Source organism: Cyphomyrmex costatus, unplaced genomic scaffold (assembly GCF_001594065.2).
Source record: "Cyphomyrmex costatus isolate MS0001 unplaced genomic scaffold, Ccosl1.0 scaffold398, whole genome shotgun sequence".
Lineage (NCBI taxonomy): Eukaryota > Metazoa > Arthropoda > Insecta > Hymenoptera > Formicidae > Cyphomyrmex > Cyphomyrmex costatus.
In genome coordinates this window covers 1091425-1109344 of record NW_017278185.1, presented here as the reverse complement: position 1 = coordinate 1109344, position 17920 = coordinate 1091425, and the positions used below count along the sequence as shown (strand labels likewise).

Below are 17920 nucleotides of genomic sequence, written 5' to 3'. Positions count from 1 at the left end.
CCTCGATGTCGCATGTCGGGTTAGAAGAGGCCGGAACATTGCGATCGAGCAGCGATGGCGGGTTTCCTACTCCGTAAAACATATACTTTAACGCGGAAACACTTTTCTGGAAACGTCTTTCGTTCGTCGACCGATCGGCCGCTTGATACATGAACTCTCGTGCGACGACACCACTTTGCTGATACCGAGTATCACCGAGTCGCTTTCCATCGCTTCCGAAAGTTGGCTTTTTCTACACTCTGTTTGTAATATAATCGCCGTAAAAATCACGCCGTTAAACATTGTCCGAACGCGCTCCTCGGGACATAACGTCATTACATGCTCTTTTTATTGCAAAACGTAACTGAAAGCCAGCGTGTGTAACCGAAGAAGGTATTTAAATTTTTCCCTTTATGGTATAACGTTAGATGAGATTACTTGCTTGCAGAAATAACTTTGTGACGCAGTCAGAAAAACATTGTAAAAAAGTCAATTATTATAACTGAAATACAAACTGTTAGTTCATGAAACATTTGTAGAAAACTGACCGTTTAATAACAATCGTCATATAAACGTCAGAAGTTTCTAAAAAATATGACTTTGATACTACTGGGGAAATATCGAATTACAAATCATAATAGACATAAAAAAAAAATTATAAAGAGAGATACCAATACAGTTCTTATTATCCCGGAATATAGATACGTACTGAGCTGAGATATTATATGATAGAAGTTACGATATTTTTTTCAAAGATATTATGTTTTATAATTTACAAAAAGATTGTAATTTTTTAAATATTTTAATTACAAGCTAATATAGTCAAATTCTATTGATTGCGAATGAAAAAATGAAAAACATTTTACAACCTCAGTTAGTTTTTACAAGTTGTTCATGTCGGAATAAAAAATGCAATACACACAATGTAGCAACTTTTTAAACATAATAAAATTGATTGACTACAATGTTACGTTATACACGTAAACTTATATATATATAATAATAGAGTTTAAAATATCTCTATACAATTTTTTGCAATATGTACTATAATTTTACTGATGTGACTGTAAAACTGCACATGTAATTATCTATTTTCGTAAAACTGATATACATAGTAAACGTACATATCAAAACTTTATGACAAAATAAAATTATAAAAAATAAAGAAAATACACTTAAAAACACTTATTTATTTTTATAAAAACACTTTTTTATTTTTATTTTAATATCGTAATATCTTTTCCGCAAAATATTAGTGTTTTGCAAGATTAAATGCATCTCCCTCTTCAAAAGTTTCGCTTAAATTTAAGACTATAAAATGTGAGAAATCTTTTTCGCTAATTTAACTCGTACGCAGATCATTCACAGCAATATTGTAGCAATATTGCTGCATGCTTATACTATACGTGGAGCAAGACGTATACTCGTACATAATGAATATGTGTAATTATATGTATAATACATACATACGGGACATATGAAAGATATATACAGGATATTAAATTAAAAATGTAAGTAAAGAGAGAAAAGAGATTAATATTAAAGAAATTAAATATTAAAATTCAAGATATTCAATAGATGTATCGGGTAAAATAATGTGTTTTTGTAACATAAATTGATTAAAATTCCGTCTTTATGAACGTTAAGTCTCATCGCGTACGTTTTGTTTTGCTAAACGAAAAGAATCATCGGAGACAATCATACGAATTGCATGCGCTTAGTAACGCACGCGACACACGTCGCACATAAAGACTATTTCACAATTACATATAAGTGCACTCTCTAAATTCTTTGGAATAGAATCTCACTCTAAAGATTGAAAATTAAGCCAGTCTTGAGAATTTTCAATCTTTGAGAATGAAATTTCCTCGGAAATTTTTAAAATGAGATTCTTTCTAAAAGTTTTGAAGAATAGTTGTATAAGTATTTACAGGGAATGGAAGTAACTCGTTACTTGTAACGAAGTTACAGTTACAAGTTACTTTTTTGGTAACTTTACTGGTAACTGCGTTACTTTCTTTTTTTGGTAACTGTAACGGTAACGAGTTACATTTTTTGGGTAACGGTAACGAAATTTACAGTTACTTTTGTCGTTACTTTGCACACGATTGAACACGGTTCGATTGGATACATGCTATTTATAGCGCTTATCAATAAGACTGGAAAGCCCTTAGACATTCGGCCGTTATGATTCAGTAATTATTTTACACTTCTATCTTCTATGTAATACATAGGACATACAAATATTTCAATTTGCTGCATATTTTACAGGTTTTAGAATTACAAAATTGTGTTTAAAAAAAATTAAAAAATAAATTAAATAATAGTAAAATGAGAAGGGCTATGAACCCAAAAGCGAAACAGTTTAAAAGACGATGACAATAAGTGTCGAAATGTCGTTTGTTTTTATCTTGTTTTATCTTTGTATTGTTCTAATATATATTTATACATTTAATTACATTGTCATCGTCGTTCTTATCGGAAATAAACTGTTTCATTATTGGCTCGTAACCCTTCTCATTTTATTGTTTTTTTTTTTTAAATAAAACTATATATTTGTCAGTATTACATATAAAAAAAAAAAATGCAAAAGAACATTTTTAAATTAATTTTAAAAAAGTAACGGAAAAGTAACGAAAAGTTATTTTTCAAGTAACGGTAACTGTAACGAGTTACTTTTAAAAAGCGATAACTGTAACTGTAACTAGTTACATTTTTTACTCGGTAACGAGTAACTGTAACTAGTTACTTTTAAAAAGTAACTTTCCATTCCCTGAGTATTTATATAGTTGTAATTGTAAAAATTGATTAATATTCTTCCCATGTTCGATTGTGATTAATCAATTCCTACAATTACAACCACACTACTCACAACTATGCTTACGCAATTATAGAATGAGCTTAATAAGCGATAGTGAGCTATTTAGTGCGGCGCGCGCGTACGGGATGAAGACTCCTTCAAGAAGGAGGCTTCAACGAGCGTGACTGACGCCTAAGGTAGGTATACGTAAACATATCTTGACACGGATGCGAGATAAGCAGAGAGAGAAAGAAAGGAAAAAAAAACTCACCCGCGCGCGGCAGCCGACTCCCTCTTGAAGAGCTCCTCGCTTCCGGCAGGGCTGGAGAATACACCATCCTGAGGCACGTTGAGCAGAGGAGACGAGGGGGAGGACGATGGAAGACCTGCTGTATCCGTCGACAAATACGTCGCGTCCGTCTTCGCTGCGAAAGAAACGGGGAATAATAAGCGCGCTGGGAATGAAACGAAGAAACGGGGGAGGGCAGCGAGGGAGCGAAGAAACGTGAAAGAAAGGAAGAGCCTAGACGAACGTAGCATTTTGACTCGTATCATATAGCGTATATTCGCAGAGATGCCGAGTCCAGGAGTTTGCGTTTGCAAGAGAGAAAATGCAAATTTATGCACATGTATCTTCATCTTGCTCTTTGACGTCTCTGCGCGTCTCTCGCTGTATGTAGGTAGGTTATATGTTCTCTTCATCTTGCATATTTTATCGACTAATCGATTTATACATATCTCCATAACTCTTATAAAAGTATTATTATCTGCGAGAGATTCGATGTAAGCGGATGTTAGAACGATGAAAATTTTACGCGAAGGATCAAAGATAGATGAAACATCTTTACCTAAGAGCGATGTGTTGTCAAGTGCGATATATGTGTCGAATCCGGAGGAATAAAAGATGGTATCCGTTACGTTTCGAAATAGGACTAATTAAAATCTGATTTACGTTACGAAAGTGCCAGCAGCACATTTCGATGCGCGCTAATTGCCATATGACAAAATCCATGGTGAAAGGATCCTTCCATGCCTTCGATCATGGCAAAATCGATATCGAACAAACTGCTTTGCAGTTGCATAAATAACTGTCACCGCGGTCTATCTTAGGATGGTATTCATTAGGCTTTCTATAATAGTAAGTCATAAAGTCATAAATCAGAAGTAAGAAACTAAAAATTCACGACTGTGATTGGTCCATTTCTAGCTTATGACTTATAATTTATAATCGATGACTGTAGAAGGCTCACAAAAAGGCTCATAATAAGTATGTTTTAATATGCGGCTTTTTTTGGTTGGTTTTCATGTCATTTTAAGACTGTACATAAAAAAACATTATATTAATTGATTGAATTAAAGGAAATAGGACCTACAATTGTTTTTTATTGAAAAAAGGTGTTATTTTATGTAAATAAATTAATCCTTTATGACTATCGTTAAATTTGAGTTGACTATCGCTATTTTTATTTAAAATTCAAAGATATATATATGTATACGTATATGTATATATATATATATGTATACATATAGTCTATTTGGCCGGATTATACATATACATTAATCGTATTAATATCTGCATTCCAAAACTTTACTCTGAGTAAAAGTGTTAACTCATATATTCACAGTTTGTTCTTATTTCAACATCGCTTTAAGTAATACCTTAAAACACTATAAACAGATCACACATTTATATTATTAAAAAGAAAAAGTCGTTTAGAACCATATTAACATTTCAAGATAAAATGCAGATCTTAAAATAAGAACTAGCGACTATAAATGAATATGGTTCATGAAATTAATTTTTTATTTGAAATAAAGTTTTAGAATAACCTAAATTTATGACTAAAGCGATATATAAAGATACAACCTTAGAGAACCGGACCTATAAATATTTTTATTGAAAAAATATAGGTAAACTAAAGTACGCGAAAATATTCGAAAATTGCGTCAGTAACGACATCTCTTAACGATGGACTATACTTTATTCCTTGTCTCGCAATCGGAATCATTATCGACTATCGCACTGTCGATTATAACCGCGTAATTACCGACAGGACTTGTGCAGTAAAAAAAAAATTATAAAAATTAAATTAAATTAAAAAATTAAAATTATTAATACTTCTTACATTTATTATCATATTTATTAAGTTTATTTATCTAATTTATTAAGTGTATTAAAAAATTTTTATTTAATATTGAAAATAAATTTTTAATTTTATGTGGCATGAAAGCAAATAAATCGTGAAAGGGATGGTCATTTTATTTAAATACTAAATATGAAAATTTTCTAATCTTTTTGGATTCTTTCAATTGTCATAAACAGTCAGAAACTTTTTAAAAATTAAATCACAGCGACAAAATTAATTAATTAATTCGACAATATCGAATTATCTAATTAAATGGAGTACAAGAAACTTATGCAAATTTCTTAAGTTTATTTGAGAATTCTTTACGTAAGTTAAAAAATGTAAATCTGAATTTTTATTAATTTAACAGCGTAAAATTAATATAATAAATCGCGCGCTTTTATGGGAAAAAAATAATAAGAGAGAGAGAGACGATCATTAATTTCATCAGATTTCTCATTGAATAAGATTTTCATACCTATATTCGCGCCAAATGGCATTTCTTGTTCGTCAGAAAACAAGTTTAAATATTCACAGTCAACTTCTCTCTGCGCGATAACTGCGCCCGACGACTGCGGAGATAATCTATTTGGTTCCCCTTATTATCTCTCGCGCGACGATTATCGTACGTTGAAATCTACGTGGCGAGGAATCTGCGCCTCGCAGCTGCACCGTGCTGTACCTTCTGCACTTGAAACGGGAACGAGCGTGCGATCGGACGTGGGTGCGACAGAGAGACGAGACGAGAAGCACGTACGAGCGAGATGCTCGGCTACGAGGAGCGCGAAGAGTGTGCCTCGTGATACGCGGCCGATACGGTATCGGTAAGAGCTGCCGAGCCGAGAGTCGCGTTCGAAAGTACGTGCGCTTGCGGCCAGCTTCCGTCCGGTCGGCGGCATATATCGCAACGATGTGACGTTCACTTCACGTCGTACGCACGCAGGCAGGCAGGACCTCGTCGGTGGTATGGCACGGTAGGGCGGGCGGTATATATCGCGTTTCGGGGGCGTTTCATTAAGGAGCGCGCGTTCACGGTGCGTGTACGCTTTTCTCCCCGTCCCCACGGCTCCTCGCCCGAGAGAGGAGCGTCCGCGACCACGTCGCGCGTTTAATGGGGAGTTACGGGGCTTCACCGATCACGGCTTAACATTAATCGGCTGCTCCCCCCGGGTTCAGGAGGTGTGTGCGTTATATGTGAGTGTGCTGACTCGTTGATAAACAACGCGCGCGCCGACGTCATCACCAGGAAACGCGCGATGCATGTCCCGGCGCCACGAGCGCAACACCCTAAAGTCTCGTGAACGATGTCCAGGTGTCAATAATTGACATCCCTTAGATTGTAAAGTGGCGAACCCGAAGAAACGCGTTTACGGGAGCGCGTAGGTAGGGGCAGGAAGGTATGGAGGGTGCCAACGGTCAGCTGCAGACCAAGTATCAGAAAGTCGCCACGGAATACTCAAAAGTGAGATACTTTCGTAAAACCAGATTTTATATGTTTTCCAATAAACATCAACTAGGAGTAATATACATTTGAAAATTTTATTGTATGACAAATGAAATATTAGTCTAGCATTAGTCTGACATAAGATACCAATATTATAATTTCACACTGTCATATTTATATTGAGTATGAAATTATAATATTAATGTTATGTTACTATTAGTTGGAGTTTACTGGGTTACAATATGCACCACTTTATGATTGTGTGTCAGCATTTTGCATCATTTGTTTGCTACACACACACACACACACTTAATAGATTAATCTAAAGGAGAATGATTAATTTGTAGATTCGTGCGCAAGCAAATGTTCTGAAGAAGGCTGTGATAGAAGAGCAAGCACGTAACACAGATATCCGGAATCAACTGAAGGAGAAGGAAGTAGAGTTTCGTAGAGCTGAACAGGAGATCGATAGTCTATCATTTCGCAATCAGCAGTTGACGAAACGTATAACTGTACTACAAGAAGAGCTCGATAAAGCGCAAAACAAGCCTAAGAAAAGTAAGGGCAAAACATCGGAGAACAACACTCAGATTCCGGCACCACCGCCACCGAACAACATTTTAGACGAGGAATTCCAGAAGAAGATTGTCGAGAATGCTCAATTATTGTCTCAAATTAGTGACAAAGATAGTGAAATTGAAAGTTTGTACGATAGAATACAACAGTTGGAATGTAAGATCGATTATTGCGAAAAGTCTAAGGTAGAGTTAGAGTGCCAGTATCAAAGCAGTATAGACAAATTAGAAAGAGAGAGAAATGACTTGCAGAGAAAATTAAACGATAGACAAAAACAAGAGGAAACTGTGTCGTGGTCTAGTAATGAAGGCAGACGCGATGGTTTTGATTTTGATGCGAGAGGAATACTCTCGAATCATCGTCAGACAGAACCATCGCCATTTTCTTCACCATCTGCTTCGCGCAGATCGTCGAAGTCACTTGGGGAAGGAAAGCCGCAAAAGTCACAAGAAGAAAGCAATGAATTTCTTTATGTAAAATCATGTGACTTAGAGAAGGAAATCAATCATTGGAAAGCTCAATACCATATACTCAAGATAAAATATGATGAATTAGAACAAAGAAAGGTTGCAGCAACTCCGCAAATTGATAATGACACATTAAAACCTGTGGAAATAAGTAATATGGTATGTATTATTAATATATATTTCCACATTCCTTTTAAATCTATATTAATATTTTATTTTTTAACTTATATTATTTTTAAATTATATGTATCAATTTTTTTGTTGACAGATTGGAAAATTGAGCGCACCTTTTGCCATACCAGACGAGATCGAAGCTCGTGAATTAAAAATTAGAGATTATTTCCTAGAAGAAATTGAAAGATTAACAAATGAAAAACACATTCACCACATTAAAAACTTAGCTATGGCCGCTAATGTAATAAAACATACTTTAAATCTTATTTGTACGAACGTTTTTATATTTTTGTCATATGAGCACACATTTGTTTGTGTTTTAGAGCGAAGTTATGCATGCGCAGTTAGATACAAGCGAGTCAAAGAGAGAAAAGTGCGAAGCGACGCTGTTAGAGACACTTTCCAATTGTAATAGTATACAAAAAGAGAAGGACACGCAGGAGGTAAATTACAAGATACAGCTCAATACTATGAGCGAACATCTTGCCAATATGAATGAGAAACTTATCTTCCAAACGGAAGAGATACAACAACTGAAATTTGAACTAGCTAATAAGGTAAAGATGCACAGGATGTATATAAAGTCTCTACAGTGAGATTTTAAGAGGTAAAACTTAAATAAGAAATTGACCAGTCATAGTCGATTGTTCTTTTCACATTCAACTGAGATCAATTTCTTAATATACAATTTAAAACTTAAAAGTTTTATCTCTTAAAATCTCTTTGTAGACGCGCTGCTCATATAAGGAACAATCTCTTACACAACAGCATTTCATATCGAAGGTATAATTTTTTTCAGAATAGTAAAAAGGGGAAACAGAAGTGATCCAGGTCAGAATTGCAAAGAACAATCATTGACATTCCATTCAGTGGTATGGTTTAATCGAGATCATTAATAAATTTTATGTACATATTTAGCTCATATCTGAAAACCACTGATTCTGCGTATACTCGTATCTTTAGCTTGAAAAGCGTGCTAAAGAGCTCTCTAACTCAATGTTATGTTATTTATGAAATCAAAATAAAAACTCATCGAGACGACGTTCTTTTTATGAATGTTGTTTATGTATAAGTTTAACTCTTCTAATATTGTATATGTGCAACGATTATTCTTATTTGCTCATACTTATTTACAGCAATGTACCAACACTTCGTACAGAATAAATTTTACAGTCTAAATTCATCATTAATGAAAAAATGCATAAATCCTTTTTGGTATCACTTGTACGACAATTGTAGTTAGATCATTTATAGTTAAACTGACATCTACGATTGTAAATTATATAAACTGTTCTTTCTATATTAAAAGAGATATAAGAGATATGTACAGCTACTGTTTATAGTAGATGTTGTGATAAAATTAATGTATATTCGCCAAAGCAATTGTATGTATTGCCTTGCGCATACTAACTATAAATAAAGTATAATTAATCTTCGGTAAATTGTTTCGAAATTAATACTAAATTACAAGCCGGTACATATTACATTGAACAATGTAATAATATGTACATCCATCATCTATTCTATTTTAATAGCAAAGCTAGCACCGCAACTACATCCCTGTTCGGCTAAAGGATTGTTCGTTATTCTAAAGGCAGATCGTATTAATTCCGTATGGAATTCTATCGTTGATCCCTTCACGTATTCTAACGATGTCGAGTCTATTATTACTTTAGTACCATCCTTCTGAAATATTCTGTATAACATAAGAAATAAAAAGTTTCTATCAATCATGTACAGTTTGCAGAAAAATATATAGGTATTTGAGTACACACCTGTCATCTTCCTGTATATTTGGATCTAAATCAAATTTGTACTGAAATCCAGAGCAACCACCACCTTCTACAGTAATTCTCAAACATGTGCCATCGTCGGCTATTTCTTTTAAACGCTTTACACAGCTGTCACTGATAATCAAATCATCTGTAGATTTGACAGCAGCTTTCGTTGATACTCCTCGGGATGATGTAACCATGGATACATTGTACCATGGTGAGCTGTGGAAATATATATATATATATATATATATATAATATAAATCGTTTATATATATATATATACATGAATTTTTTTAATATTTTATGTATCCATCAATTGATGAGTTTTATGCCTTCAATCTCTTTTTAATGATACTTGATAAAGTTAAATGATTCTTACTTTTATTATTATTACATCATTCATATTGTTACATATTTTTTTATTTTTTAATATTTTTCGAGATATAATTACTCTAATAAAAATATATTTTTCTTTTACAATAAACATAAATATTTCTATCATGTAGAATTATATTGTTATGATTTATGATGATAAAGTGACATTGTTACTCATTATATATAAAATGACTATGTGTTAGATTTACAATGTGTTAAAAGAATATAAATTTTACTCACGCCAACAATCGAGAGAAATACCGATTTGCTGCAAAATTTGAAGACAAACCCCACATGACATGAGTTAATTTCGCCATGTTTCCCAGTCGATATCAGCTGTTGAGTAGATGAGTTCCAAGTTTTGCCGCTAAAGCGGGGAGCACAGACTTTTGCATAACGCATAATACATATACATAAAGAATTTGATTGGTCCATTGACTCATGCATAAGAAAATGGGCCAATGAAATTCCTTATGCACATGCTTTATGCATTATGCAAAAGCTGTGCTCCCCGCTTTACTTTAAGCTTTAAGGGTGCAGTTAGGCCTATCGCACATGAAATGCATAACTGTGCATAAGCATAACATAAGGCCGCTAGACCAATGAGCATCCAGCATAAAGACGCCATATTGATTAATATAAGATGCTCATTGGTCCAGCGGCATTATGTTATGCTTATGCACAGTTATGCATTTCAAGTGCGATAGGCCTAAAGCGGAGAGCACAGACTTTTGCATAACGCATAAACCATATACATAAAGAATTTGATTGGTCCATTGACTCATGCATAAGACAATGAACCAATCAAATTCTTTATGTATATGGTTTATGCGTTATGCAAAAGTCTGTGCCACACTCTCCGCTTTAGGCCTATAGCGGGGAGCACAGACTTTTGCATAACGCATAAAGCATGTGCATAAGGAATTTTATTGGTCCATTGACTCATGCATAAGAAAATGGGCCAATCAAATTCTTTATGTATATGGTTTATGCGTTATGCATAAGGAATTTCATTGGTCCATTTTCTTATGCATGAGTCAATCGACCAATCAAATTCTTTATGTATATGGTTTATGCGTTATGTAAAAGTGTGTGTTTCTAGCCTAAAACGGGGAGCACAGACTTTTGCATAACGCTTAAACCATATACATAAAGAATTTGATTGGTCCATTGACTCATGCATAAGAAAATGGACCAATGAAATTCCTTATGCACATGCTTTATGCGTTATGCAAAAGTCTGTGCTCCCCGCTTAACGCGGTAGAGAGACGCAGGGTCGTAATCGTAACATGGTTGTTTATTTTTCGCGCCATATTTCCAAACTCCGTCTTTGATCCGCTGTAGATCTTTATTTTGACTAGGCACGCCTTACAAGCGTGAATCGTTAGCCCGGATCCTCATACGGACAACAGCGCTTTGACACTGGACGCTGATTGGTGAAAAACGGGTTATGGGGTTAAATTTTACCCTCGCAACCGGTTTTTCACCAATCAGCGTTTGGTGTCAAAGCGCTGTTGCCCGTATGAGGATCCGGGCTTACTGTTGGACAATCTCCAATTCTATTCTAGTAAAACGCGATATTACGAGGTGGTATTTGGCGTAATCTAATTTTATATTTAAAATTGCTCTAAGTCCGATATTCATTCAAATATCGTATATAAATCTTCTTAAAAATACTTTTTTTAATATAAATTTTATTATAAATATGATTAGATATGGGATTACAAATATCGTACATGCAGTTCATAGTCAGTTTTTGCAGCAATCGGCGAAACAACATAAAAAAATAAGCCAACTAGAAAAAGTTCATGTCGCTCTATGAACATCTAATTTGTTCTTGTTACATCGTTTCGTTCATAGTATTAATAAACAAAACAGAAACTCAAATGGAAAGATAATTAAGACAAACAGGAAGCTCTAAGATATCTTTTTAATTACATAATTAATCAATGCAACGTCAAATTGACATATTTTGACTTTTTTGTTCTCCTTAAACTTCCGTAAATGAAAAAGAAAGGGAAAAAAGAAGACAGCGTTCTTTCCATAGTCGTACGGTATTGGCTGGCAATCATCGCGTGACGTTAATGTGAAAGAAACGACGATCGTGTGCCTTCCAACAAGCGACACAGTACAACACAGTGGTCATCTCATCCTTGTTTAACATTGGCGAACACCAAGGATGTACTGATACACTGTGATCACACCGTATCATCTGTGTCGCTTGTTGTAAGGCACCCGACGACGACGACGACGACGACGTGGGTGAAACGGAGTCTTGGAGGGTGGAGGAAAGGATGCGCGGTACGGCGCGGCGCGGCGACATGAGTAAATAATCGCAGATCAGCTGATGAGGCACAACACAACAACACAAGTCAGTAGGAGGACGAGGAGGAGGGTCCACAGAGTTTTCCCGCTGCTATTGCTACTGCTGCTTGCTGCTGCTGCTACTGTCATTGTCGCTGTCGCTGCTGTTGGTTATGGCGACGAGTAGCTCCGACGGCTCGTGCACCGCGCCCGCGGATTTCCAGCTTTCGTCCGAGCTAGAGGATGCGTCGAGTCGTTTGAGCATGAATCTGCTCAAGTGCCCATTGTGCCATAACAGCCATCGGATTTTTTACTGCCGCCAATGCGTCCAGAACGGAGATTTTATACATTCGAACACTATCTACTCCGAACGGTGCGTCTTATTTTTCTATTCTTCTCACCACACTCGCCACGCAATAGTCCGTTTTTTCTTCTTCTTTTTTTCTTACGTTCTTTAGATCTAACCAAGTCCAATGTAACGTAGAACGTGTTATTTCTGAGAATATGTTATAGCTGTCTTTGAGAGCGACGTCGCTTTAGAAACACACATTCTAGTTATAAGTATAATTACTGATGATGTTATTTAGATTCGCGGATAAACAAATGCGGCTGGTACGGCTGAAAGCTGCCAGAGCCCAGCTGGAGGAGAAGTGCATGAAGGCTCTGGAGAGACACAAGCAAAGAGATAAACTGGTACCATGATAAAAATAATAAATATTTGTTTTTTTGTTTTAAACACAAATCTTTATCCATTGACCTATTCTCTTCAGCTAAATTTTTTTTACATCATTTATTTTTTTTCCCCCTTCATATTGGAAAGAAAAAGAAAAAGGAAATACATATTCAACTGAAAAGAATAGAGATCTAATATAATAATAAAGATACTATTGTGTATGTTTATAGATACATACTTATTTTAATATGTGAATACAAAGAAGTTTTCTGTAGATAGTTGGTTTTTTAATATAATTAAAAGACTGTTATATAGAAAATAAAATTATTACGTAATTTAAACAAATATATATATATATAATCATGCAAAATCATCACAAGTTAATATTTATATTTACTTATACAATATGTTGATATTTTTTTTGTTAATATACATCATGTTTACTTAGGCCCGATTACACCAACGGGATTTCGATTTTAAGCGAGACTTAAACTGTCTGTGTCTCTGTCTCTCTTTCGGCTTTAATACAAGATAGATACAGTTTTAAGTCTTGCTTAAAATCAAGTAATGTTGGTGCAATCGAGACTTAGAGTAGTGTAATATTTTATATTTTAAATTCATGATTTCAGATTTGTGATATAAATACATGTAAAGAAAGAGTGAGATTACTGCAGTCCCTAGTAAATGAAACAAGGCAAAGTATCAGTAGAGGTAAGACCTAAAATTTGCAGCTAATATAGTACTCTCTCGTTCTTATTATCTCCTTTATTAATTACTTAATTGTTTACATGTAGGTAATCAACGTCTAAATGTTTTGAAAGATGTCAACTCTCAGTTGACTCTTCGAGTGCCACGGCACGAGGATAGGATAGAGAAATTACATCGATATGTTAATGGTTTGAAAGTAAAACAGGAGAAACAAAAGGAAGTTGTGGATAGAAAAAGGGAGCAACTAAAGAAAGTTATTAGAACTGCTGCCAAGCAGTTAATCCAGTACATTTTTCCTTTATCTAAGGTCCAACCAAACAGAAGGTATTAGATTTTTATCTAGAACATTTTTTTCAAATAGATATATTCTAAATATCAAATTTATATTATTGTAACTTCCATTATATTCAGTATGACTTTCTTGTATAACTTTGTATCTATTACTTAACTCTTTTTTAAACTCAATTCAAAGCTCTTTAATTCTGTTATTTAATTATAAAATGTATTGAATTTAAAATTGATATATATATATATAATACTATAATAATAAATAATATATATACAGGGGGGGGTGGTATATTTTATACTTTATTCTGACAAAAAATTTATTTAAGGAGATGCTCAAAATAATGCCCTTGGACTTCAATACATTTTTGGAAACGATATTTAAATGATTCTCTTGCCCTCTTTGTCATTTCTTATTTTTTGTATGGGGAATATTAAAAAACAGATATATAAATTTACACATAATGATAATAAGCATCTTGATCTAGCTTTGATCGTGATAGGCTTTGCTTTGTGCTTCCTTCCTTCTTGTTATTGTTTAACAATTGTACGGTCGTAAAAATGAGATTCTATTATTTGTTAAAAAACATTGTTTACAACGATGTACTAACTACACAGAACAACAAGAAAGTGCGTATTTTGGCTGCACGTGCAAGTATAAATTCAGAAATGACAGAGGGCAAGAGAATCATTTAAATATTGTCTCCAAAAATGCATTGAAGTCCAAGTACACACACACACACGCACGCACACACACACACACACACACAATACTCATTATTTAATTAAAAAAAATTTAATACTTATTACTAATTCATTTTTTGATACACAATTATGTAAAAATAATTAGAAACAAAAAAATAAATGGAACTGAATGAGTTAATAGTAAAAGCATATAGTGTGTGTGTATGCATATACATATATAAATATTCTTTTTAATAACTATTTCAATTTACTTTTTACATATATAAAAGTGATATAAAAATGTTAAAATTTATTCTCGAAGATTTCTAATGTTACGAATATTATAGTTTGTGCAGCAGCGAGGACAGCGACAGTGCCACCTCGGATATCCTTACTAGCGCATTAGCGGATGCATCAGGTACGTCATATGTACGAGGTAGATGGATTAACGAGAAAGAAAGTTCTCTGGAAATCCATCATTCTATTGTTGAACCAACGTTACCAGCGACAGGAGACTACAATGCTTATTCTCTTTGGGGTAATTATTATTCCCATATTAGTCCACAATATTATACCTAAGTATATATACATAAGTATAAACGTGTTACGTTTAGTTGCGGCAAATAAAGATGGAGTGCCAGGTGCGAATAAAGAAAACGCGATGCACAATCCTGCGTATAATATTAGTGCTGCTTTGACATACGCTACACAATTGGTTAATGTTCTTGCCTATTATGTTAATATAAAATTACCGTATAAACTTACTTGTGGGTATGTATTGAAAAAAAGTTATATATACTACTACTTACAAACATTCATGAAGTGATATTTTTTATCCATGTCTATTTTTGTTAGCTGTAGATAATGTAATGTACAAATACATGTTAATAACAAGTCGTGTGAGATATTTTCTTTATCTCATCCATGCTTTTTCCAGTGAATTTTGCGGGAATGAATTGTCGGACCAAAAATTTGCTAGAAAAGTGGCAAGGCTAAATAGTAATGTATTACATTTGTGTCTTACGCAAAATACCAAAATAGAAGTTTTAAATCCTATGCATACATTGCAAAACTTGATGCATTTGCTCAATACTGAAATTAGTGATCTCGGAAGGTAATTCGTAATAATTTTATTAATTTTAACAGATTAGAATTAAATTCGTAAATTTATAATTACATACCTATTATCGTATATTATAGAATTGGACCAATGGAAGTTGATCCGTCTGTAACAGCACAACTTCACAATCAGTTAGTTCCCGATTTGGAAAATAGTGATGATTCAGCTTCGGATGAAGAAGACTTGTATTGGGGATGGGAAGCTGTAAGTCATACTTCTGTAAGTTATGTACGGTTCCGAAAACAAATTTTGAGCAATAGGAACATGCTTGATGAATGCTGGTATTCATGGCGCTATATATATATCTATATATATATATATATATGTGTGTGTGTGTGTATGCACAGGTACCAAGTATCGCTTGTCCTGAAATGGCAGTACCTTCTTCGGCGATGATTAGTCAACAATCTTCTAGTATGCAAGTACATCAGAGTGTCGCTGGTGGTTTGGTAACAAGTGCAGCAGCTAGTATCGCCTCGATTTGGCGAGGTTGGACTAATAAGTAATTTTTTTCTTTTGATCAATAAGTTTTTTCAAATCAAAGGACAGAAACTTTGGAGAGGTGCTTTGAAGTAAAAAAATATTTATATAACAATATTTATATATTGTGGAGGAAGGCATGGACGTGATTTTGAAATCAATATGTAAATATGTAACTTTCTTAACTTACGCGTAACATTCAAAGTAGTTCAAATATGCTGTGACAGAGATTGCATTAGATCTGATATCCAACTTAGCTCGAATTTAAAGTAATTAGAAAAGGATTAAACTGGCTGTTTAATAAATTTACAGACATTTTATATTTCGATTGCACCATGAAAATAGATTAGATTGTGATATATTAAGATGTGTACTAATGGTCTACAAAATACAGATGTATGTTAATTAGCACAGATGTATATTGATATAGAATTTGTTATGGTAGAACATATAAATGTGCAATGACTGCCTTTTTTATGCTCATCGCATTTTATGCGATTATGTATCTATACAAATGAGATATGCTTCCCTCTTAAATATGTCATTAATATATTTTATATTGCAGAATTCACACTTGATGTAAAATCAGCATTAAGATCTGATCAAATTGTATAAAAATTTTTGGATTTACCATATCTTGGAATTGTATGGTTGTATGTAAATTTTTGCTATTTTTTGTTTGGCAACAAACTTTGATATGCTTTTGTTGCTAAATACTAATATTGAATAAATTAATTTATTTCGTATGCTAAATGAATCCTAAAATGGTAAACTTGGAGAAGATATGTACATTATGTTATTTATTATACAGTCTGTTCCACAAGAACGAACAGTTCCGCATTTCATCAATAAATGTTAAGTTTAGTTTTTCCGATTCTCTGAACAGTTCAGAAGAATGCTTTGAGGTTATATGGATAGTATGACTTGTTTTGTCTGTAACAGAGCCAAATAAACACTATGGGTTTCGACACAAGTATCGTTCTATCTTTCTTGACTTGATTTAGAGATTGACAAAGATAGAACGACACTTGTTTCATCAAATGGAAAGCACCCAATGAGTACTATGTATGTAAGTCGTTTTAAAGCAATGTTTCTTCGTACACATCCGAAAGGACTGAGAATGTTGTATGCAGCTACTGGCCGCTACATGACAAAGTCATAAGGATTCGGTAGGAAGTTGAAACGTTATAACGAAACAAAAACTGTCAACGATCCAGAACGTGGCACCCAACGCTCAATGACGAAAAAGGATGATAAAGCTATCATTAAGATATATTGAAAAGAATCCTGGGTGTTCGAAGAATATTTTATTGAAAAAGGGTGTAGAAGCAAACCTTAATATTATTAGACAGTGATAGCTTGATTCTGAATACGGCTGGCGGTCCACAAAGACACAACCCGTACGCTCTTGTGAAACAGACTACTATATGAAAGAGTATTGTGTAACATCACATAGATTTTTTATTACATAACATAAAAATAGAATTTATTCAACACTTTATACTTAATAGTATAAGAGAAAATTATTGTAAAGTGCTGTTACATTACATTAGTAAATTACATTAGCTGATTTGATTATATTAAGTATATTAAAATGAAAGCATTGATAAATTAGTATTGTAGTCATTGTAGAATATATGATCATCCATAAGAAACTAGCACATTTCTACAAAATGGTTAATAATTTGGTTTTTTCCAGTTAAATGTTTAGTCAATCTATAATAATCTATAATAATTTTATTTTTGTACAGTGTATGAACGTCATAGTTTTTAAATTAAGAAATATTGATTTATCCTTGGTCATTCGATTTCTTGACCAGAGTAAAGGTAGTTAATAATTTGTTGACAATTATGAAGTCAACGTAAACGTAGACACAATATATTTCGTAATAATATGATGAAAATACTTTCTGTGAAACATTTATCATCAGACAATTCTTATAAATT

At 33.7% G+C, this 17920-nt stretch overlaps 3 protein-coding genes across 4 annotated transcripts; 2 read left to right on the top strand and 1 right to left on the bottom strand.

The window, feature by feature from the left end:
* Nucleotides 1-5702: 5702 nt before the first annotated feature.
* Nucleotides 5703-8708, top strand: LOC108776962 (synaptonemal complex protein 1). The gene is made up of 5 exons (XM_018543725.1): nt 5703-6367; nt 6697-7551; nt 7661-7807; nt 7890-8123; nt 8366-8708. The coding sequence occupies exons 1-5, from the start codon at nt 6305-6307 to the stop codon at nt 8390-8392; spliced, it is 1326 nt and encodes a 441-aa protein (XP_018399227.1). The 5' UTR covers nt 5703-6304; the 3' UTR covers nt 8393-8708.
* A 212-nt stretch (nt 8709-8920) lies between these two features.
* On the bottom strand, nt 8921-10036 carry LOC108776986 (iron-sulfur cluster assembly 2 homolog, mitochondrial). The gene is made up of 3 exons (XM_018543759.1): nt 9960-10036; nt 9342-9563; nt 8921-9262 (listed from the first exon to the last, which is right to left on the bottom strand). Exons 1-3 carry the CDS (start codon nt 10034-10036, stop codon nt 9085-9087), a joined length of 477 nt encoding a protein of 158 aa, XP_018399261.1. The 3' UTR covers nt 8921-9084.
* A 2144-nt stretch (nt 10037-12180) lies between these two features.
* Atg14 (autophagy related protein 14) lies at nt 12181-16158 on the top strand. Of its 2 annotated transcripts, none has more exons than XM_018543754.1 (9): nt 12181-12396; nt 12611-12716; nt 13326-13407; nt 13491-13728; nt 14721-14911; nt 14988-15144; nt 15311-15487; nt 15574-15697; nt 15841-16158. In XM_018543754.1, the coding sequence occupies exons 1-9, from the start codon at nt 12197-12199 to the stop codon at nt 15997-15999; spliced, it is 1434 nt and encodes a 477-aa protein (XP_018399256.1). In that variant the 5' UTR covers nt 12181-12196; the 3' UTR covers nt 16000-16158. The 2 variants fall into 2 exon arrangements, with proteins under 2 accessions (XP_018399256.1, XP_018399255.1); XM_018543753.1 differs by having other exon boundaries at nt 15574-15712.
* Nucleotides 16159-17920: the final 1762 nt, after the last annotated feature.

Coding starts and splice junctions, on each gene's coding strand:
- LOC108776986 (XM_018543759.1), bottom strand. CDS start 10,036: ATGGCGAAATTAACTCATGTCATGTGGGGTTTGTCTTCAAATTTTGCA. Junction 9,564..9,959: donor TATTTCTCTCGATTGTTGGC/GTGAGTAAAATT, acceptor ATATTTCCACAG/CTCACCATGGTACAATGTAT. Junction 9,263..9,341: donor AATATACAGGAAGATGACAG/GTGTGTACTCAA, acceptor TATGTTATACAG/AATATTTCAGAAGGATGGTA.
- Atg14 (XM_018543753.1), top strand. CDS start 12,197: ATGGCGACGAGTAGCTCCGACGGCTCGTGCACCGCGCCCGCGGATTTC. Junction 12,397..12,610: donor AACACTATCTACTCCGAACG/GTGCGTCTTATT, acceptor GATGTTATTTAG/ATTCGCGGATAAACAAATGC. Junction 15,713..15,840: donor AAGCTGTAAGTCATACTTCT/GTAAGTTATGTA, acceptor GTGTATGCACAG/GTACCAAGTATCGCTTGTCC.
- LOC108776962 (XM_018543725.1), top strand. CDS start 6,305: ATGGAGGGTGCCAACGGTCAGCTGCAGACCAAGTATCAGAAAGTCGCC. Junction 7,552..7,660: donor CTGTGGAAATAAGTAATATG/GTATGTATTATT, acceptor TTTTGTTGACAG/ATTGGAAAATTGAGCGCACC. Junction 8,124..8,365: donor AATTTGAACTAGCTAATAAG/GTAAAGATGCAC, acceptor AATTTTTTTCAG/AATAGTAAAAAGGGGAAACA.